The sequence below is a fragment of the Pseudorca crassidens genome, chromosome 6 (assembly GCF_039906515.1).
Source record: "Pseudorca crassidens isolate mPseCra1 chromosome 6, mPseCra1.hap1, whole genome shotgun sequence".
Lineage (NCBI taxonomy): Eukaryota > Metazoa > Chordata > Mammalia > Artiodactyla > Delphinidae > Pseudorca > Pseudorca crassidens.
In genome coordinates this window covers 126,870,048-126,892,303 of record NC_090301.1, presented here as the reverse complement: position 1 = coordinate 126,892,303, position 22,256 = coordinate 126,870,048, and the positions used below count along the sequence as shown (strand labels likewise).

Sequence of the window (22,256 nt, the reverse complement as noted above, 5' to 3'; positions counted from 1 at the left end):
TTGTAGGAGTTCTTTATATATTTCTAGATATTAGTCCCTTATCGGATATGTGATTTGCAAATATTTTCTCCCATTCAGTGGGCTGCCTTCTCATTTCCTTGAAAGTATCCTATGATGCACAAAACTTTAAGATTTTGACGTAGTCCAGTTTACCTATTTTTTTTTCTTTTGTTGCCTGTGCTTTTGGTGTCATATACAAGAAATAATTTCCACATCCAATGTCATAAAACGTTTCCCCTGTTTTCTTCAAAGAGCCTTATAGTTTTAGCTCTTATGTTTAGGTCTTTGATCCATTCTGAGTTAATTTTTGTATACGGCATTAGGTAAGGACCTAACTTCATTATTTCGCATGTGGATATTCAGTTTCCCAACACTATTTATTGAAAAGACTGTCTTTTCCCCCACTGACTATCTTGGCACCTTTGTCAAAAATCAACTGACCATTTATGTGAGGGTTTATTTCTGGGGTCTCTATTTTATTCTATTAGACCAATAGAATATATGTCTATCCTTGTGCCAGTATCACACTGTTTTGATAACTGTGGCTTTGTAGCAAGTTTTGAAGTCAGGTAATGTGAGCCCTCCTGCTTAGTCTTTTCATGATAATTTTGAATATTCAGGGTTCCTTGAGACTCCATATGAATTTTAGAATAAGTTTTTCTATTTCTGTAAAAATGCCATTGGGATTTTGATAGGGATTGCATTGAATCTGTAGATTGCTTTGAGTATTATTGTCATCTCAACAATCTTAAATCTATTAACGCATGAACATGGGATGTCTTTCCATTTATTTAGGTTTTCTTTTTATATCTTTCAGCAATGTTGGAATTTTCAGTGTACAAATCTTTTGCCTCCTTGGTTAAAGTTATTCCTAAGTATTTTATTATTTTCAATGCTACTGTAATGGAATATAAAATATTTCTGTTTTCAAATTGTTCATTGCAAGTATATAGAAATAAAACTGATTTTTTTGTGTTGATTTATTTCCCCCAACTTTGCTGGATTTATTTATAAACTCTGACAATCTATTGTGGATCTTCAGAGTTTTCTACATATAAGATTGTGTCATCTACAAACAGAAATAATTTTACTTTTTCCTTTCCAAGTTGGATGACTTATTTATTTTTCTTGCCTAATTGGCCGGAACTTCCAATACTGTGTTGAATAGAAGCGGTGAAAGCAGGCATCCTTGTCTTTTCCCTAATCTCAAGGAAAAAGCTTTCAGTTTCTCATCATTAAGTATGATGTTAGCTGTGAGTTTTTCATATATGGCCTTTATCATATTGGGGACATTCCCTTCTATTCCTAGTCTGTGTGTTTTTATCATGAAATAGTGTTGAATTTTGTCAATGCTCTCTCTGCATCAACTGAGATGATCATGTAGGGTTTTTTCCCTTCGTTCTATTACTGTTGTATATTACATTGAATGATTTTCATATGTTGAACCATTCTTGTATTTCAGAAATAAATCCTAATCAGTCAAGATATATAATCCTTTTAATATGCTGTTGAATTCACTTTACTAGTAGTTTACTGGTATACTAATCCTCTGTTTAGAATTTTTGCATGTATATTTATGAAAGATATTTGTCTTCAGTTTTCTTTTTTTAATAGTGTTTTGTCTGGCTTTAATGAGTTAGGAAGTATTTCTTCCCCTTCAGTATTTTGGAAGGTGTGAGAAAGATTAATGTTAATTGTTATTTAAATGTTTGGTAGAATTCCCTAGTGAAGCCATCAAATCTTGGGCTTTTCTCTGTTGGGAAGTTTGTGATTCAATTTCCCTGGTAATTATAGGTCTATTCAGATTTTCTATTTCTTCTTGAGTCAGTTTTAGTACATGTGTTTTTCTAAGAATTTACTCATATAGTTTATCTAATTTGTTGGTGTATAACAGTTCAGTTGTTAGTATTTTCTTATAATTCTTTTTATTTCTGTAAAATTGATAGTAATGTCCCCACTTGGCTAACTGATACTTGACAAAAGTACAGAAGCAATTCAGTAGAGGAAAGTTTTTTTTTTAGAAATAGTGCTGGAACAACTGGACATCCATAGGCAATAAAAATGAACCTTGACCTAAATCTCACATTTTATACAAAAAAACTCAAAATGAATCATAGGTTTAAGTGTAAAAGGTTTTAGAGGAAAAAACATAAATGAAAATCTTTTGGAACTAAGATTTGGTGAAGAGTTCTTAGATGTGACTCCAAAAGCATCACCCATAAAAGGAAAATTTGATAAATTGAACTTCATCAAAATTTAAAATTTTGCTCTGTGAAATCCTTGTTAAGAGGATGAAAAGATAAGCAACAGACTGACAGACAATACATGCAAACCACATATCTGACAGAGGACTCACATCTAGAATATACACAGAACTTTCACCACGTATCTGACAGAGGACTCATATCTAGAATATACACAGAACTTTCACCACGTATCTGACAGAGGACTCATATCTAGAATATATACGGAACTTTCAAATCTCAACATCAAAACAATGAACAATAGAAATAGAAAATTGGCAAAAAACATGAAGACATACCTCACCAGAGAAGATATATGAATGGCAAATAGGCACATGAAAAGATGTTCCACAGCACCTGCCTTTTGGGAAATGCAAATTAAGACCAAGATGCAATATTATTATACACCTATCAGAATGTCTAAAGTATAAAATAGCGACAATACCAGATGCTGGTAAGGATGCTGAGAAACTGAATCTTTCATACATTGTGGTGCGAATGTGAAATGGCACATCCACTCTGGAAAACAGTTTGGCAGTTCCTTAAAAAACTAAACATTCAACTGTCATATGACTCAGCAGTTGCACTCCTGGGCAATCACATTTATCCCAGAGAAATGAAAACTTATGTCCACCCAAAAAACTGTACATAAAAGTTCCTCGTAGCTTTATTTGTAACAGCCTAAAATTGGAAACCACCCGGATGTCCTTCAATGGGTGAATGTTTAAAAAAATGTGCACATTTATTACATGGAATACTACTAAGCAATAAAAAGGAATGAAGTAAAAATACAAGCAACCACTTGGATGGATCTCAAGGGCATTTGCCTGAGTGAAAAAAGTCAACCTCAAAAGCTTACATACTGATTGCCGTGGAGGTTACACAAATCTACACAGGTGATAAAATGACATAGAACCATTTACATGTCTTGTACCAAGGGCAGTTTTCTGGAGTCATATGAAATATAATCATTGGGGAAAACTAGGTGAAGGGGACACAAGACCTCTCTGCAGTAGAGTCAGAACACCCTATACTGTATAGTTATTTCAAAATAAAAAGATTTTTTAATGCCTTAGAGGAAAAGGTATGACAGACAACTTTCAATAGACTGTAATCTGTTTTAGATATGTGCTATGGTTACACTTTTTTAGAAAAGAGTCCTCACCTTGGGACTTCCCTGGTGGCGCAGTGGTTAAAGAATCCGCCTGCCAATGCAGGGGACACGGGTTTGATCCCTGGTCCAGGAAGATCCCACATGCTGTGGAACAACTTATCCTGTGCGCCACAACTACTGAGCCTGCGCTCTAGAGCCCGTGGGCCACAACTGCTGAAGCTTGTGCACCTAGAGCCCGTGCTCTGCAACAAGAGAAGTCACTGCAATGAGAAGACCACGCACTGCAATGAAGAGTAGCCCCTGCTCGCTGCAACTAGAGAAAGCCCGCGCGCAGCAACGAAGACCCAAGCAACGCAGCCAAAAATAAAATTTAAAAAAAATTTTTTTAAAGAGACAAGACATGCCACAAACAGGGAGATTACACTTGTGGCACAGATGGGTATCCAGAATAGAGGGGGAAAGTGTATGTATATAAACTATACATACATAGAAATATATTTTTACATTAATGATTATATTAAAAATAAACACTCAATAGACACTTCACATTAAAGGAAATACAGATAATCCATAAACATAGAAGATAAGATGTTCAACACATTAGGAAGCAGGAGTTTTAAATTAAAACTACACTAAGATCCCATTTCATACCTATCGGCCTGTCAAAAATGAAACTGACAATGGCCATCCCAAGAGTTGGGAGGATGTAGAGTTGGAAACATTCCTACACACTGTCTGACGTCTAAGTTGATAGGATAGCTTAGGGGACAGTTTGGCATACCCAGGACCCAGGGATGCCATACCTAGGTGTCTATACCCAGCAGCATGAATTCACTCCACGGGTAATGGTTTCATCCAAGAGGGCGAAAATCTTAGCTGTCACAATGGTTTGTGATCCTCCAAAGAGCAACAGGACTTTAAAATATATAGTATATTCGTGGTATTAAAATTTCATTGGGGTCAATAGGAAAACAATGTATAAAAGGCTCTTTGGGCGGGGGTAATAATGAAAAAGAGGTTGGGAAACTCTGGGAGAAAGTCTGCGATCCATGCCCAGGCGGTACGTGGATGTGTCTGCAGCACCATCATTTGTACCAGCAACAGCATGGGAAACACCCGATGTTCTGCAGCAGTGCAGTGCACCTGCAAAGCTGCAAATACTCACAAAATGCAAGACTGTGCGTCAGGGAGACTGAATCATCACAACTACATGAGCTGTTGAGTAAAAAAGCCAGTCAGAGAAGAAAAGTTACTGGATGGTTCTGTTTATATGAGGTCAAACCATGCAAAACTCAACAGAAATAAATGCTAAAACAAAGACAGCCTGTATAATTTATAGAAAGCTTGAAATATTGGATATCGCTAAAGGAAAGAGAGGGGAATGGGATTGGAGTAGGATATACAGGAGGTTGAATTCTAAGATTCTGGAATTTTCTAAAACATGATAAGTGCCACAGGTGTTCATTTTATTAATTTTCAAACAATATTTGCATGTATATACTGTATATTTCTTTGGAGATATATACATATATGTTTAATAAGAAGTTGTTAGCATTTTTAAGGGCCTTATGCCATGTATGAGGTATGGTAAAGTATACTATGTATACCTGACACACTGGTAAGTGGTTTTGAATTGAAATCAACGGGAGGGGACTCGAGTGTCATGCCACGGCACATAGTTGTGTGTCCTTGTTTACTGAGCTGGTGGGGACCGAATGGTAGGTGATTTACAGTGATGTGTGAAAGTCGACCAGTGCACTTTTTCAACCAGACTGTGTTTTTGCAACAAGAATGGTGTGAGAACCTGGCTCCCAGACCCTCTCCCTCTTCTTACAGAAGGAGCGTTTATCCCGGAAAGGCTCGTCTCCTTCTCCGCATGTCCCCTCCCTTGCTGCCCTTTAGCAGTTGCTCTCTCTCTCCTTCCAGCCCTCCCTGATGGAGCTCTGGACACGGCGCTCCGTGCGGATGAGGCAGGCAGTGAGGAGGACCTGTACGAGGACGTGCACAGCTCCAGCCACCACTACAGCCACCCTGGAGGGGGCGGCGAGCAGCTGGCCATCAACGAGGTAGGGTCAGGGCTGCATGGGTGAAGGGATGGGGCTGGAACGCACGACCTGGCCATCGGGGCGACTTCAGCACGTTCATGCAGGCCTGGATGTCCACAGTCTGTGTTCCAAGCAGATGACAGTGGCACCGGCGTGCACTCCACACAGGTTCAGCCTGTGGCTCTCACTTTAGAATGTGGTGTCCATGAGCAGAGCTTGTCAAATCCAGGACCCTCCCCTCTGCCCTCAAGGGGCCTAGAAGGAAACCAAAATAGCAGGTGTGGTACCCAGGACCTGTGATGTAACTCCTGTAACACTGTCCTGGATGGAAGAAGCTCTGCTTGGCAGGAAGGAGGCCAGGGCTTAGCCCCTGACCTATCAACTAGTTGCCTGGGCAGGACCTGGGCAAGGCACATGATTTCTTCCCTATTGACTCCAAGAGCTTAAAGAGTATTGCTGTTGCTATGACAACTGTGTAGTATATGTTACCACTTTTTACTGTTCCTACCTAAGCAGAAGAAATCAGTACGAAACTTTATGTAGGCAAAACTGGTCCCCATGCCAAGTCCTCCTTTTGTATTCTCCAAGGAAGGAGAAATTTCGAGACCTGGACACTCCTCTGTTTTTCTCACTCATACTTCTATTTTCTCCCCATCTTCTTTTTCACTTAATTTGGAGAAGGCTGTTGAACATAATGTGGTAGGTAACTGGCACAAGCACATGTCCATAACAGCACCACATTCTCCTCTTGGCCATGATATAAATGTATTTCTGCTTCACTAAAATGAATCAGACCACCCACGATCTTGCAGAAGATTTTCCCCTCACGAGGAGATCAGTGTACAAACAGTTAGCTTCTGACATTTCTGGAGCCCTTCGGGAGTGTGGTGTCCTCACTACCTACCTGACAGTCACCAGTGCACCAGCGCTTCCCACAGGCCCGGCTCTGAATGATGATTTAAAGTAGTCATTAAATAATGATTTCATCAAAATCCATGATGCATAAGGAATAAGCATCCAAATAAGTTGGTTTTTCCAATATATGAAGCCTTTCTTTAAGTGCTTCTCATAAACTATTTTGAATGGAAGGGGCTCCAAAATGATGTCATCTTAGTAGAATTCACAGAGAATAGTTTGCTTTTTCTTGAAGATTCAGCCGCCCTCAGTCTTGGGGCCCAGCCACGGTGGGAGGCCATGTGGGGCAGGGGGAGAGTCTCTCACACCTGGATGAGAGCTCCTCCCTGCCAGCGACCAGGTGTGGAGATCTGAGCAGGTAGTCCTCTGAGTGCTGAGCTGTAAAATAGGATGACCGTACGGTTACAGGAGGACGGACAAACGTAAGTAACGTAGCATGCAGTGGGCTCTCAACCTCCAATGACGCAGATGGTAATGAGGAAGGAATAGGAACATAAAGCTTTCCGTGTGGGGTTATCTGATTGGCCATCAGTGCTGCGTCGTTAGAGCTCTCGTGTCTACTTTTTATAGCTGTTCATCTCCTACCTAGTGGTGGAATCTGGTCCGTCACATCATGCTGCTGGTGGGGAGGTGCCTTTTTGGCCCTTAAAAATTTGTCCATTCTAAGGTCTTTGGATGACGAAAGCCAAGAGCCAGGAGTGCTCTAGAAGAACAAGTAGGCTCTGGCCAAGGGCAATGAAGGCAATTGAGACCATGAATTGTATAGGACCTATTTTAGCTGCTTAGAGAATTTGTTTCCTGTTTGGTTCAAAGGTCCTGCGTGGTATTTGAGGTTACTGAGTGGACAGCGTGGTGGTGTTGTACCTGTGTTTAGAGCCCTCAGCACTCCCAGGGTGCTGGTCTTCCCTGGACCCTGGGCGAGCGCCCAGGGTGGGGTGAGGATGCAGCATGCCACGGAGGAGGACGGCCGGGCCAGGCAGCAGAGCCCCTCCAGTGATACAAGGCTGACATGGGGCAGGGGCTGGGCTGCTGGCTAGTGGAGGACCTGCTGCAGGTCATTCCCGTCTCGGGCCTCTGTTTCCTCTGTGTGGGGTGAATAAGGCCCCTGGGCCCCACTGGCATGTAGGAGAGTCACCATGCCCAGGTGTACTGGGTAACCGGGAAAGGCTGTATTCGTTACGGTTCCTGGGCAGCATTAAATAGATTCACCTTATCAGGAACTCCAAAGAGACATAAGAGGTGATCCTCCGATGACAGGCTGGTTCCCCCAGCCTTGCGAGATCAGCACGTCCTGCTCTGCATCCCCGGCCCCTCTGGCACGCACAGCTCTTGCGTGTGAGGCAAGAAGGCTTACTGGTGGTCAGTGTGGGTTTCAGGCTTGGAGATAATAGAAGCAACACGTGTCAGAGAGAAGTCCACACTAAATAGCATCTGGCTTGCTCTAAACTCACACGTGCACTTGTATTTTCTAAGAATACGTTGGTGTCATGTTCTAAATTGGGACACTGTCTAGTTCCTGGTGACCTAAGGAGGGATCGCTCTGCAATTTCCTAAGCAGGAGGCAACCGAAACCAGCTGGCCTGAAGAGCAGGCGATGCAGGGGGGGCAGCGAAGCCCTTTTGTGTCCTGGGTACATGAGGAGCGTGTGTGTGTGACCACGTGAAGATCTGAGTGTGAGGTGTGCATGTGTGTGTTGCATGCATGTGACACACATTTACTGAGTGTTTAGTGTGTGTCAGGCAGTGTCTCAGGTCTGGGACAGAGCTGTGCAGAGGACATCGTCCTGCCTTCCGGGAGCTGACCGCCGGGGTGACGGCAGGCACTGCATGTGTGTGTGTGGGCACCTGGCCTCGTCTGCATGTGCCCCAATGGAAGGAGATGTCTTGTTCATCCTGTATCCCTTGCCCCTAACTTGTGCCTCGTGCCTTGTGACTGTCCAGTTCCTGCAGCATGAGTTAACGTCAGGGCCCAGAAGTGTCCCCTCTCCTTTCAGTATTGTCCCCTCCAGATGCCCGTGACCCAGGCCCAGGCCTGGGCCTGTCTGCCCAATTCCTCACCCCCCTCCCACCCTCTCCCTGCCTCCCACAGCTCCGGCCATGCTCTGCTGAGCTGGCGTCACCCCTGAGGTCAGGCCTGAGGACATTCTTAGCCCAGGGATTTTTTTTCTGAAGAGTTGAGGGCTGAAAGTAGGCAGTGTCTTTGGAAGACATTGCTCTTGTTTCTTTTTAACCTCCCCACCCAAAGTTGTGAGATGGGACCGGCCCCCAGCCAGGAGGCCTGGGGTCTCCTGGTGCTCAGCCACCGCCCTGCAGATTGCAGTCTCCCCTCCGGGCCAGGCCAAGCTGTGCTGGAGGACGGCACGCGTGTGGAGCTGGGCTTCCTCTCAGCTCTGCCCACTTGCTGCACGGAGCTGAGGGCCTTCGAATGTCCAGCTCCCCTCCAAACACCTGTGTGTAGACCTGCTCCAGGAGGGCAAGGGGGCGCTGAGGGCAGCTCCTGGATCATCCTGCGGAGAGAAGATGACACCCAGACTAGAGGGCAGACAGACATAAAGCTTGTCCTCCAACCTGGGGCTTCAAGCATAAAAGGAGCTTTGCCGGGAACTTGGCCAGCACAGCAGGTGGGAAGCCGGACTGGCCCGGCCCCCCAGGCCGTGGGGTCACCAAGGACAGAAGACAGTCTGGCCATCCACCTACTCCCAGCACTTCTTGGTGGAGCATTTAGAGAACACCGCAGGATGCGAGGCTGGCTTGTGACCACCCCTTCCTGGAGGCAGTCTGACCCTCCATCCAGAAGTTTCTGCCTTCCCTGGTGCCTGTGACCCTGGCTATCTGTCCCCACACCTGACTTAGCTCTTGCACCCCCTCCCCGGCCCCAGGGAGGAGCCCAGTACTGGTCAGGGCTCCAGACCCCTAATGCGCGCCCTGAGCTGGGTGACAAACGGACGTAGGTCTCCGAGAAACGGGGCAGGAGCAGCTTGAGGCCCATGGTCAGCAGCCCAGAGCAGCCTTCCTCTTCCCTCACCCTCCTGAAGCCATGTTCCGGACACCTAGGTCACCCCCCTCCACGGCAGTCCTGCCCCTCCCAGACCTACACACTCACCCAGCTAGCCTGGCGGGCCAGGCCCTGCTGCCTCTTCTACTCCTCCCTGGCTTGGATCCTTTCAGCCTGAATCTTTCAAGGGCCTACGCCTTTGTTTTTAAGCTTTTTTGGCTTTGTTTTTGGTCATGAAATACACACACAAATACTGTTGCTACTATCTTCCCTGCCGTACACCCAGATCACCGGGATCTGAAGGCTGGGTGCCCCGGGGTGGGGCAGAAGCCACCTCTCAGTCCTCCATCCCAGCCCAGGTTCAAGGTTCTTCTGCCACTTAACGTCTCCCAGGCTGCTCAGCTGCACAGGGGACACAAGCGTCATCCCAGAGCTGAGCCGTGGCTGAAGTCCTGAAGCTCGCCCCCGAGGCCAGGCAGCAGCAGGAAGGTCCTGTAGACCCACAGCACTCAGTGCTGCGCTGACCAGTGGCTTCCTGGAACCACTCTGACTGGTGGCCTGAGGTCACACAGCCCACCGTGCCCTCCTTCCTGGGTGTCCGATGGCTCTGCAACCACAGGGGCACAATGACTCAAGTCAGGGGTCCGAGCCACACCCCACCAGAGGCGTCACACAGTCTTACCAGTGCTGGGATTTGGGGCAATAGGGAGTCCCCACAATCCTTGTGAGAGCTTGAAGGGAGAAAATCTTGAGCCAGTCATTTGAAGAACTGGGCAGGAAAAGAAGACTCTTTCCCCCAACTAGACAGATAGGCCCAGTTGAACCTTCAGATCTGAGGGGGGCAGACAGCCTCTCTGGACACATCCCAACCCTCCTCTGCCACACACACAGGTACCCACCTGCGCACATACATCCCGGCGTCCACTTGCACTCTTCAGCAGGATGGTGACGTCCACAGGCACCATCGTCTCTACTCACTCACATGCATGTAGAGCCGGCACACACACAGGGAACCTGAACATACAGCCACCCACAAGGGAACACCCAGCCTCTGCACGTAATCCCTCCATGGGCTTCTCCTGCCCCAGGAGCCTCAGAGCTGAGCATGGAGCCTGGAAACCTCTGCCCACTTCTGAGCTGCTTTTCAGTCTCCTCGGCCCCCTCAGCTGCTGCCTCCTGACCCATCAGAGGGGCTCGGTGACCGTGACAGAGCTCCTCACTGTGGATGGAATGACAGGCTTGCACATGAGCTCTGAGCCCTGCAAGGTTAAGGTTGCAAGCTCTGTCTGGGAGGCAGTAGAAACCCCCGGGTACCTGACATAGGGTTTTTTTCAAAAGCTGCTGAACCACGTGCAGAAGAATGAAATTGGACCCTCAAAAATCAACTCAAAATGGGATTAAAGACTCAAATGTAAGACCTGAAACCATTAACCTACTAGAAGAAAACAGGGGGAAAAGCTTCTTGGCATTGTTCTGGGCCATGATTTTTGTATATGACACATTTGAAAAGCACAGGCAGCAAAAGCAAAAATAGACAAGTGGGATTGCATCAAACTAAAAAGCTTTGCACAGTAAAAGAAACCATCAACAGAGTGAAAAGGCAACCTATGGGGTGGGAAAATATATTTGCAAACCGTATATCTGATAAAGGGTTAATATCCAAAATCTCTAAGGCACTCACAACTCAATAGAAAAAAAAAAAAAGAACCCAAAAAACAAACCAGAAATAATAATAGTAATAACCCAATTAAAAAATGGGCAAAGAGACCTGAATAGACATCTCTTAAAAGAAAATGCCCAACGTTACTGGACATTCAAATATCAGGGAAAGGCAAACCAAAACCATAATGAGACATTACCTCACACCTTACAATGGCTATTATTAAAAAGACAAAAGATAAGTGCTCTTGAGGATGTGGGAAAAGAAACCCTTACACACCGTTGCTGGGAATGTAAACTGGTGCAACCACTTTGGACAACAGTGTGGACGTTCCTCAGAAAGTTTAAAATAGAACTATTATACGCTCCAGCAATCCCATTTCTGGATGTATATCCAAAGGAAATGAAATCAGGATCTTGAAGAGATATTTGCACTCCCATGTTCACTGCAGCATTATTCACAATAGTCAAGATATGGAAACACCTAAGTGTCCGTCAGCGGATGAATGGATGAAGGAAAATGTGGTATATATATTAGTCAGCCTTAAAAAAGAAGGAAATCCTGCCCTTTGCAACGAGGTGGATGAACCTAGAGAACATTATGCTAAGTGACACAGAAAGACAAAGACTGCATGATTGCACTTACATGTGTAATCTAAAAGTCAAACTCACAGAATCTGAGAGTAGAGTGGCTGCCAGGGGCTGGGGGAGAGAGAAATGGGAAGATGTTGGTCAAAGAGTACAAAGTTTTAATTACGCAAGATGAATAAGTTCTGGGGATCTCATGTACAGGATGGTGAGTATTGTTAACAGTACTGTATTGTACTTAAAATTTGCTGAGTGGTTAGTTCTTAAAGTGTTCTCACCACACAGACAAAATGGTAACTCTGTGAGGAGATGGAAATGGTAATCCAGCCACCACAGTGGCTTGATTGTGGTGGTCATTTTACAGTGTATATCAAGTCGTACGCCTTAAATATATACAATTTTTGTCAATCATACCTCAGTGAAACTGGGGAGGGAGGGTTAGCGGCTGAAGAAGCCAGCTGCTTTCCCATAGGACCAAAATGCCGCTCTGATGGGCAAGGTCAGTAGGAGAGGTTCTGAGTCAGGGCCTTTCTGGAGCATCTCAACACGGATCCGCCAGTCTGTCCAGAGTTCAAATTCCTGGACGAGTTTATGACAGAGCAAATCGACCTTTCAGAGCCGCATTTACTCATCTGTGCTGTCGGGGCCAAGGGCAGCCCTTGGTGTTAGGACTCAGAACCCCTGGCCCCCGGCACCCTAAGCGCCACCGTGGTCATCTATGCGCCCGGCCCGCGCGGAGCCAGGACCGCGGAGACCCCTCGGGTGGAGCCGCCCGGCCCCGTCCCGCCCCCAGCCCCGCCCCCGCCGGCGGCCGGGTCGCTGGGCCGGGTCTTGGGGGACGCGGCGCGCGCGGCGAGGGAGAAGCCCCGGCCCGGGGAGAGCGGCGGCTCCGCCCCCGCTCTGGGCGCTCCGGCAGCCCCGCGGCCGACCTGTCGCGGCGGGATCCCCGGGCGCGCGGAGTTGGGAGGCTGGGCGCCATGGCCAGGGCCCCGCAGTCCCGGCGCCGCCCAGCGCCGCCCGGGAGCGTCCTGCGCGCCCTCCTGCGCTGCAACCTGCCCCCCGGCGCCCAGCGCGTGGTGGTCTTCGCCGTGCTGGCGCTGCTCGTGCTCATCAATGTCGTGCTGATATTCCTGCTGGCCTTCCGCTGACCGCCGGGGTGAGTGGCGCCGGCGTGGGCCCCCTCCGCCGCTGCGCGTGTTTCCTGCCGCCCGGCTCCGGCTGTGGCCGCCCCAGCCCCCAGCTGCCCGAGGCGGGGCCCCGAGAGCCCTGCACCGCCCCACGAGGGGAGGCCTACACCTCAAACCCGTGCGCTGGAGCCCGTCTGTGTGCGCGTCCCCCGGGGCACGGCCGGGTGGGTGACTTAGGGGCGCGGTGACACGTGCCATGGGGTCCTTAATGTCTGTCTCGTGTGTGTGTGTGTGTGTGTGTGTGTGTGTGTGTGTGTGTGTGTGTGTGAGTGACTGAGGGTGCAGATGCCGCTGTGGCCGCAGCTGTCTGGTTGTCAGGGAACCTCGCACATGTGACCACCGTGTGAGCGGACCTGGACATGCCTTTCTGTGCGGGTTGAGAGATGTCTGAGGATGAGTGGGCTCCTCTGCTTATGTTGCCTGCAGTTGCTTTTCCCACTTTAGGTGTTAGATAAGTGGTCTCAGTCAGCGTGCCCCCCACGGCAGGCAGGCCGCCCCCCACCCTGCCCCTTGCAGGTGGGCACCCCTGGGCTGCGTGTGCGGGGGCCCGTGGGATCTGCGTTGTGTTCCCAGACTGTCGGCATGGACTCCTCCACCAGCGTGCATGTGTGAGACAGCTGGGAGGTGGGGCAGGGTGGGGAGGGTGATGGGTGGTCATCAGGGGGCGCTTTGAGGCAGAGCCTGGCTTTCCCAGCCCTGTCAAACTCTGAGGCACAAAAGGGGATCCAGCACCCTGTCCCTGGCTTGTCTTCGTCCTGAAATTGCCCCCCGCCGTCCGGGACAGTCCCCCACCTGCCTCCACATAAACACCCCATACCTCAGAGCCAGCGTATGCTCCCCCCTGCCAGGCCAGGAGGGAGCCCGGAAGCCTCGCCCCTGGCCCTGCCCAGCCTGAGTTTTGGCTTCAGTGCAGCTGCACCTCAAACAGAGTGCCAGGAAGGGCCTCTGTCCAGAAGCCCACCCAGCACTGGCCCTGGCAGCCTCCAGGCTGTCCTGAAAGTGGAATGTGTCTCTGACCTCTTGGAGCTGCATCTTGTCTTAGTGACGTCACATAAATGGTTAATGTCATAGCTGTGCCTTGTCTGAGCACCTCCTATTTGTAGAGCTACACGGGAGACTGGTGACCCAGGTACAGCACACTGTTACTCTGGGTTCTGATGGGGACCGAGGCATGGGGATATCAGGGGAGTTGCTCATGGCTGTGTGTCTATCAAGTCCCCTGTGCCCAGCAAGTCGCTGGGACAAGGAAGTGACAAAGGTCACCCTACCCTACCCCCTGCCATCAAGGGCTTCTAGGTGACGGGTCAGGATGGGTATGGGGGCTTGTCCATAAAGGCGTAAGGAAGCCTGCCCCTTTGCCCCACACCTGGAGCCCTTCCCAAAGCTGAGCAGGAGACCACCTGCGGAGGACCCGCACCTCTCCGCAAAGGCTGGCGGAATAAAGCGGGAGCAGGCAGGAGGCACTGGGCCATGCAAGCGGGGATTTTGCTCAGGACTCATTTGAGGGAAGGTGGGGACAGGGGGAGATGCCTGACCTGATTAATAATCATGTGGGACTAACCTGGGAAGGGAACTGGTCAGAAGCTGGGCTGTGTGGGGTGTGTCTGCAGTGCTTCCTCCCTGCCTGGGCTCTAGCAGTGGGGACTACCTCCACGCTGTCCTGGAGACTAGCGCGTGCAGCTCGTGTGACCTGAGGACGGACGGCATCCGCCTGCGATCTAGCAGATTGTTCTCAAGAGATCAGAGTGTAGCATCCCATTAGCCAGCCTGTGAATGTGCACTGGCAGGTGCGTGCCGGAACAGGGAGTCTCAGAACACCCACTTCCCCAGGATCAAAACTACAAAGCTTAATAAACCAGAAGTTTTGTTCCCTGCCAGATTCAAACCTCAGGTTACAAAAGCAGCTCCAGGGGTGAACCCTCCCCAGTCTCCGTAACTCATCACTCAGAACGTACAAGCCTTCCCAAATAGTCTCCATCCTGATGGGCCAAGTCACCCTTGGTCACTGTCCCTGTACGGGAATGTTCACCTGCAGCCACGTCCTCATTGGCTCAACTGCACCACCTTTGAGCCACTCTGCTTCCTCTTGGTCTAGGGCCAGATCCTCTGAGGGCTGGATGGCAGCCTGCTTGTGCCCGTGTGCCGGCTGTGGGCCGCCCAGCCTGATGCCTGCTCCCGGGCTGCAGCTGGCCAGCTCTTCTCACGTGGCCTCGCTGAATCCTCTGGTCTCATCCTGGCCGCACTGCAGCCCGGAGGTTTCTCCCTGCAGAAGAGGACAAGCCTGTAGTAGGTCTTCTTAGCTGGGATGAGTACAGTGGTTTCTTGAGGAGGCCTGCAGCCCCCAGGATTAGCCCAGTGCTGTCTGCCCAGGGTCCCTGGGTGGGCCACGGGAATCTGCAGCCCTTGAACAGCTGCTGCTGTGAGGATGGGTGTATACATAAGCTGTGGATTATTCTGAAGAGTGGTTTCACTGGGGTTTGGAGCAGGTTTAAACCCAAGAAAACATGAAGAACCTCATGGTGGTTTGTGAGCGTGCTTTCTCAGGCCCTACCCTGGAGGAAGGGCCCAGCCTGAGTGCGCTCCAGTACCCAAGCACCCCCTGCTTCTCACCCTGTCCCTTTGGGGTGCCGTGCAGACAAGTGACCCCCCGCTGGGCAGCAGCTCAGAGGAGGAAACAGCACAGAGGCCGTGCCTGGTGATGCCCCAAGGCCTTGACTGCTTAGCCAAAGAGCCAGCTCAGGTCTGTGACAGTCAGAGCCGACACCTGGTCCCAGTAGCAAGGGGCACGAACCTCACCTCCTGGGCAGCCCCCAGCCCACTGCTCAGGAGGTGGGCTGCCCGAAGCTCACGGAGCCACTCGTCATTCACGGAGTAGACACTCAGCCCACATTACATGAGCAGGGAGGAGTCAGCCCAGTGCAAAATGGAGCTCTGAGCACAAGGGCTGCCTGGGAGGGGAGCGTCCCTCCTAATGCGATTTCTGATCCTCCGGAGGGAGGAACCACGCCAGTCATTTCCGGAGAGAGAAATCAATATAGAGAATTGTCAGCCAGGTGTAAAGTGGGTGACTCAGTCATGAAGTGCTCAGGAACAGCCCTGAGGTTTCTGTGACAGAGGTGGCAACTGCGAGACGTTCCCTCCTCTCTAGAGCTGGGGAATGAAGGAACTAGACTGGAGTAATTAAAACTGAGAATTCTGTGAGCTGGAGGCCTAGAACTCTGGGGAGGGGGGCTGCTCAGCTGGTGCCGAGGGGGCCGAGACTGGCTCTGCAGGCGTTCAAAAAACACTGCAGACCGGATCCAGCTACTGCAGTGGCTGGGCACCAGCAGACCTGGGGAAGCGGTGTTTGCTGCTAATCAGGTGGTAGACTGCAGGTCCACAAGAAGCCACTAGGAAGGAGCAAGCCCCCTCCCTCTCCAGTTCTCAGGTCCCCTCTGATGCCACAGGGGACGGCCGGCACAAGCAGAGATGCAGCCGGCAGTGCCCCAGGCCAGCCTCACGGAGCACAGCAGAGACACGGGGGAAGCTGAGAGGCAATAGTTTAATCACGGCCCAGGGGGGACGGGAAGAAGGTGTGCCCTGTGTGCAGGAGGGGGCAGCTTGCTCGCCCTCAGATTCTGTGGCTCCCCAGGATTCTAGCAGTCAAGGATCAAGTTCACCGCCAGTCTAGACATGCCCTGGGCACAGCCCTGCCTCCCGAAGAGCGGCTGGCTCAGCGGGAGCCTCCGTCCGCCCCTCTGTACCACGAGTCAGGATCCCCCCTTCCCAGGGGTGGGGGACAGAGGGCAGGAACACCCTCACCCCTGTGACCTGCCCTCCCTGGTTCTCTCCACAGCTCATCAGTGATGGCAGTGTGGTCTGTGCTGAAGCACTCTGGGACCATGTCACCATGGATGACCAGGAACTGGGCTTCAACGCCGGGGACGTCATCGAAGTAATGGATGCCACCAACAGAGAGTGGTGGTGGGGCCGGGTCGCTGACGGCGAGGGCTGGTTTCCAGCAAGCTTTGTGCGGGTACGCACTGGCCCGAGCTTCTCCTAGCCCCGTAAAGAGGCAGCTGGCTCTGCTCAGCAGTGCAAGCCTGAAACTGCTCTGGGGTCTGGGGTGCTGTGTGTGGACCTCCCACTCATAGCTGCGCTGGGACTGCAGGCTGGGGGCTGGGTGGGCGGGTGGGTGTCGGGAAGCCCAGCCTGGGAATCCAGACACAGCCTTCCTCCTGCGCCACCACCAACTCCATCCCTGCCCCTGCCCCTCCCTCCAGGAGTCCTCAGCGGCCAGTGAAGAACGGGTCAGAAAAGTGGTCCCCTCCGGGCGCGGGGGGGTCTGTGTGTTAGAGTACAGCCGCCACAGCCAGCTGGGCTTCCCAGGCATCTGCAAAGCGCTGTGCAGACCATCTGCGCGGGGCATCTCAGTTCTAACTTTCACAACAGTCCTGGGATCTGGGAGCCATCGCTACGCCTGAGGAAACTGAGGCAGGGACAAGCTAAGTCTTTAACCCAAGAGATCACGGGAGCGAACCCAGACCTAAGGCAGCCTTTGGTCTCCAGGGAAGGAATCCAGGCGCAGGCTCCAAACCAGGCAGAGGGCCGTGGGGAGGGGAGTGCTTCTCCTGCCCCAGACCTCCCGGAGGAACAGCGCTCTCTGCACCCGGAGCCTTTCCTAGCTACAGTCCCAGAGCTGGCAAGGCCACATCACCCGTCTGCTTCCTTCACAGCCCCTAGAGGGCCCAGTATGAGCAGGCGCTGGTTCAGAGGCCCTGCAGTGAGCGTGTGCCCGGTTCCGAGCACTATGCCTCGCAGAGCCGAATGTAAGGGGGAAGCCGGGGAACGGGGCGCCTTCGGACCTGGCGTCTCCTGTCCTTGCGGGCACTGTGCGGGTGACGGAGCGGCTTCCTGCCCCTGCGGTCCCGAGGGACGCTGACCGGCCGCGTTGCCTGCAGCTGCGGGTGAACCAGGACGAGCCGGCGGACGACGCGGCGCTGGGGACCGGGCACGGCGGGGCCGGGCACGGCGGGGCTGAGGCGCAGAGCAGCAAGGACCAGATGCGGACCAACGTCATCAACGAGATCCTCAGCACCGAGCGGGACTACATCAAGCACCTGCGCGACATCTGCGAGGTGAGGCTCGCGGGCTGGCGGGGCTGGGGGTGGAGGGGACCCGGAGGTGAGCCTGACCGCCCGCGCCCCCAGGGCTACCTCAGGCAGTGTCGCAAGCGTGTGGACATGTTCAGCGAGGAGCAGCTGCGAACCATCTTCGGGAACATCGAGGACATCTACCGGTGCCAGAAGGCCTTCGTGAAGGCGCTGGAGCAGAAGTTCAACCGGGAGCGGCCACACCTGAGCGAGCTGGGCGCCTGCTTCCTGGAACACGTGAGCAGCCCGCCCTGGGACCCCGCCCCCGAGGCCCTCACCCTGTGCGGTAGCCCCTGAACCCCCCATCTCTGCTGGGGGCTCTGCCCTGCCCCACCATCCCTGGCCCCGACCGCTGTCACCCTTCCACTCTGCTTTAGAAGTTTCTCTGCTTCTGGGGGTCTGGGTGGGGTGAGGTGGGCAAACCAAGCTGGAGAAGGCTCCTTGGAGCAGGCAGGCCTAGGCTTTGGCCCCGGAAAGGATCTGCTTGGGACAGAGGTGGGCTGGGCCACCTGCTGAACACCCTAAGGGCTGTTCCTAGCGAATTCTGGGATTCCTCTCACAGTGAGCACACTGGAATTGAGGTTGAATTAGTTCTTACTTCCACTCTAAATGCCAGTTGACATTTTAGCCAAGGTTCATTGGACTCATCTGGGCTAGGTGGACTCCTTGTTTTCATCCCTTTCCTGTGGCAGTCATGTGGGGCTGAGCAGAGGATGCCTAGCTCAGCCCATCAGGGACAACCTGGGCTCCTTTCCGACTGCTAGCAGTGGGGGGTTGGGGAGGCCCTTCCACCCCTCTCCAGTGGCAGGAGGAAAGCTGAGGAGGGTGACCTCAGAAGCAGGTGGTGGGTCTGGGTACCTGAGTGAGTGTGGGAATTTGGGTCCTGTATTATTCATCAGGCAGAGTTGTGACAAGGGAATGGGAAACAGGGCATGTCTAACAGGCACGCTATCAGCATTACCCAGTGGGACCATCACAGCAGCCTGCCAGGCAGCCAGCTACCCTCCTTTTCCACCTAAGTCCACGAAGTCCTAGGTCAGACCTAGGTCTCCCTCTGGCTCCAGGTAGATGAAAGTTACACACAAAAGCAGGCACAGTGAGTCTCCCGTACAACACACGCAACGTGGATATATCTCTCTCACATGGTGTTGAGTAAAGTTTGACAGCGGCTGTGTTCAGATGTGAGGCCAGAGCTTTGTGAGGAAGAAGCAAAACACTGGGCTGAGGAGGAAGACAGCCCGGGAGGCACAGCCGTCGGGGTCTCTCTTAATCTCCCTCTCTCTCCTTTTGGGCCGTGATATCCCTTCCTTATTAGTATCATTGATTTCACCCAGAAACCTGGCATACTGTCAAAATATCTGCTGAGGGCCCTGCAGAGAAAGCTAGGTGGCGACAGGCAAGCGCATGCCTGAGTTTTCTGGGGTCTTTCACGTCCCTGGGCACGATTCTGCGTGGCTCGTGCCCAGAGACGTAGGTAGACAGAGCCTGGGCTCCCTGAGCTGCCTCCCGCCCCCGCCCCCACACTGCCCATGGCCTGGTGGGGTCAGGAGGCAGCCGTCCTCACCTCCAGCTGTGCCCACAGCAAGCGGATTTCCAGATCTACTCAGAGTACTGCAACAACCACCCCAACGCCTGCGTGGAGCTCTCACGCCTCGCCAAGCTCAGCAAGTACGTGTACTTCTTCGAGGCCTGCCGGCTGCTGCAGAAGATGATCGACATCTCCCTGGACGGCTTCCTGCTGACACCTGTGCAGAAGATCTGCAAGTACCCTCTGCAGCTGGCTGAGCTGCTCAAGTACACGCACCCCCAGCACAGGTAGGAGGGTGCTGGGGGAGGTTTGTTGAGGCTTTTAGTGTGCTGGGCACTACTGCGGGCACTGGGGTGACAGCACAGACCGAAACGTACAATTCCCGCCTTCGTGAGCTGTCCTTGCAGTGAGGGGCTGGGCTGAATAAAGTTGAATAGGATATTAAGTTCTGCTCTGTGCCTCTTTTATGGAGAAGATGGGGGTATGCACTTGATGGGTGGAGAAATGGCACAAGGGCACAGCCCCAGAGGGATCTCGTAAGCCCTCTTCCACCTCTGTTCCGCCCCAGGGATTTCAAGGACGTGGAAGCTGCCTTACATGCCATGAAGAATGTGGCCCAGCTCATCAACGAACGGAAACGGAGACTTGAAAACATCGACAAGATCGCTCAGTGGCAGAGCTCCATAGAGGACTGGGAGGTGAGGGCCCAACACCCCCAGAAAATGCCGTGGGGCTTGGCCTTGGCTTTAAAACCATGCTTGCCCCTGAGAAACCTAGGAGGGCGCTGAAGCAGGGGGCCATGCTCCTAGGAGCCAGCAAACAGGAGCTAGTGTCAGGAGGGAGAGCTGGGGCTCTGCAGGGCCAGCCCGGCCCGTGTCCGAGCCCCAGGCCTTGAGCGCTGCTCCCGGAGCAGGCCTGCTGGCCTCCTTCCTGGTGAAGAGCTCAGGGCACGTGTAAAATGCCACATGCTCCTCTCAGGGTGCAGCCAGCCAGCCTCTGGGGACAGGCTGGGCCCCCAAGTTCGAGTTAACTTCTGGGGCTCCCAACAGAAGGGGCCAGGCTTGCCACAGTGTGACCAGAGACGGATTGCCACCGGTCGGAGGAGCCTTCTGGTTCCGTTTTCCTGGCATACATAATCCCCTCACGTGGGCCAGTCTCATCTTCTAAGGCAGCACGGATGCCTGAACTAACGGCGACGGTCCTGTCCTGTTCTCTCCAACCCCGCCCACCAACCGTAAAATCTGTGAAAAAACACGATTCCTAGGCCCCATCCTAGAAATACGGAATTAGACTCCCTGAGAGGGGGGCTGAGTGTTTGATTTGTGTTTTGTTTTGGGTGCCTGGCTTTTGCTTTCCTGATGATTGGTTCTGAGGCCCAGCCCTGACCAAGGACCCTCACAAACTCACTTATCCCAAACTGAGTGGCTGCCAATAGCGCCTGGCTGTGGTTTGCATTTTCTTGGAGGAACTGGGCGCAGTAGGGCTTCATCTGAAAGTGTGAAGTCTGATGATAGGAATTCAGGTACTACGTAACACTGAGCCAGAGGAAAACCTCCGAAACCCCTTTTAAAAGACAGGCCTCGGAAGTGACTTCCAGCCAGGTCTAATTGTTCTCTAGAGCCACACTGTCCAAAGTACCGTGTGAGCCACATAGGGAATTTTGTATGTGTTAGGATCTATCTTAAAAATGAAAAAAAGGGGCTTCCCTGGTGGCGCAGTGGTTGAGAGTCCACCTGCCGATGCAGGGGATGCAGGTTCGTGCCCCGGTCCAGGAGGGTCCCACATGCTGTGGAGCGGCTGGGCCCGTGAGCCATGGCCGCTGAGCCTGCACATCCGGAGCCTGTGCTCCGCAGCAGGAGAGGCCACAACAGTGAGAGGCCCGCGTACCGCCAAAAAAGAAAAAGAAAAAAACAGGTGAAACTAACTTTAATGATGTTTTGTTTAACCCAGTATATCCAAAATATCATTTCCACATGTAATCAACATATAAAATACCATTGGTGAAATAGTCACAGTCTTGATTTCATACTAAGTCTTAAAAATCGGTGTATAGTTTTCCTAAATGACACCTTGATAGGGATTAGCCACATTGCGAATGCTCACGCCACTGACTGCTGTGGGGCCTCATTTAACGGAGATGACCGACTCCTAGGCCAAACCGCCTTCTGACTCCACCCCACTTCCTCGGGCTTCAAGAGCAACCCCTTCCTCTATGGCCTGCTGCTTGCTGCAGACCCTGGCCCGACGGGGGCCGTGGGCAGGCAGGGCCAGTAAGGACCCCACCTACCGAGCCAGCAGTAGAGGCAGGATGCCGAGCCCAGCAGAGCCTTGCTCTAAGCCCCAGGATGGGAGCACTCAGCTCACGGCTCCCCTTGGGTCCCCCAGGGAGAAGATCTCCTGGTCAGGAGCTCAGAACTCATCCACTCGGGGGAGCTGACTCGTGTCACACAGCCACAAGCCAAGAGCCAGCAGAGGATGTTTTTTCTCTTTGACCACCAGCTCATCTACTGTAAGAAGGTACCAGAGTCACTCTTCCCTGCTAGATGCACCTGTTTAGAGCAGGAATGGAGGGAGTGAGGTCGAGGGCTGGGAGCAGCTGCCCAGAGAAAATGAGACACACACACACACACACGATTCCTCTCCCTGGGGCCCTGCTGCCCAGAGAAAATCACACACACACACACACATATACACGATTCCTCTCCCCGGGGCCCTGCTGCCCAAATGACACACACACACACACACACGCGAGCGCGCGCACGGTAGGGGGCTGTCTACAGAGTGAGCCTAGTGGCCCAGGGACCAGAGGGTGGCCCTCAGAGTCTGACCGGCGCGCAGTGCTGTTAAGAAT

General features: G+C 52.0%; 1 protein-coding gene across 1 annotated transcript in view; it reads left to right on the top strand.

Moving 5' to 3' along the window:
• The window catches only part of LOC137226762 (uncharacterized), a 254,006-nt gene that overhangs the window by 228,520 nt on the left and 3,230 nt on the right, over positions 1–22,256 (top strand). The window contains 7 exon segments of the mRNA XM_067742317.1: positions 5,284–5,423; positions 16,581–16,760; positions 17,686–17,862; positions 17,935–18,114; positions 19,460–19,692; positions 19,974–20,103; positions 21,791–21,922. Of these exon segments, the coding sequence (XP_067598418.1) occupies positions 5,284–5,423; positions 16,581–16,760; positions 17,686–17,862; positions 17,935–18,114; positions 19,460–19,692; positions 19,974–20,103; positions 21,791–21,922 (1,172 nt within the window).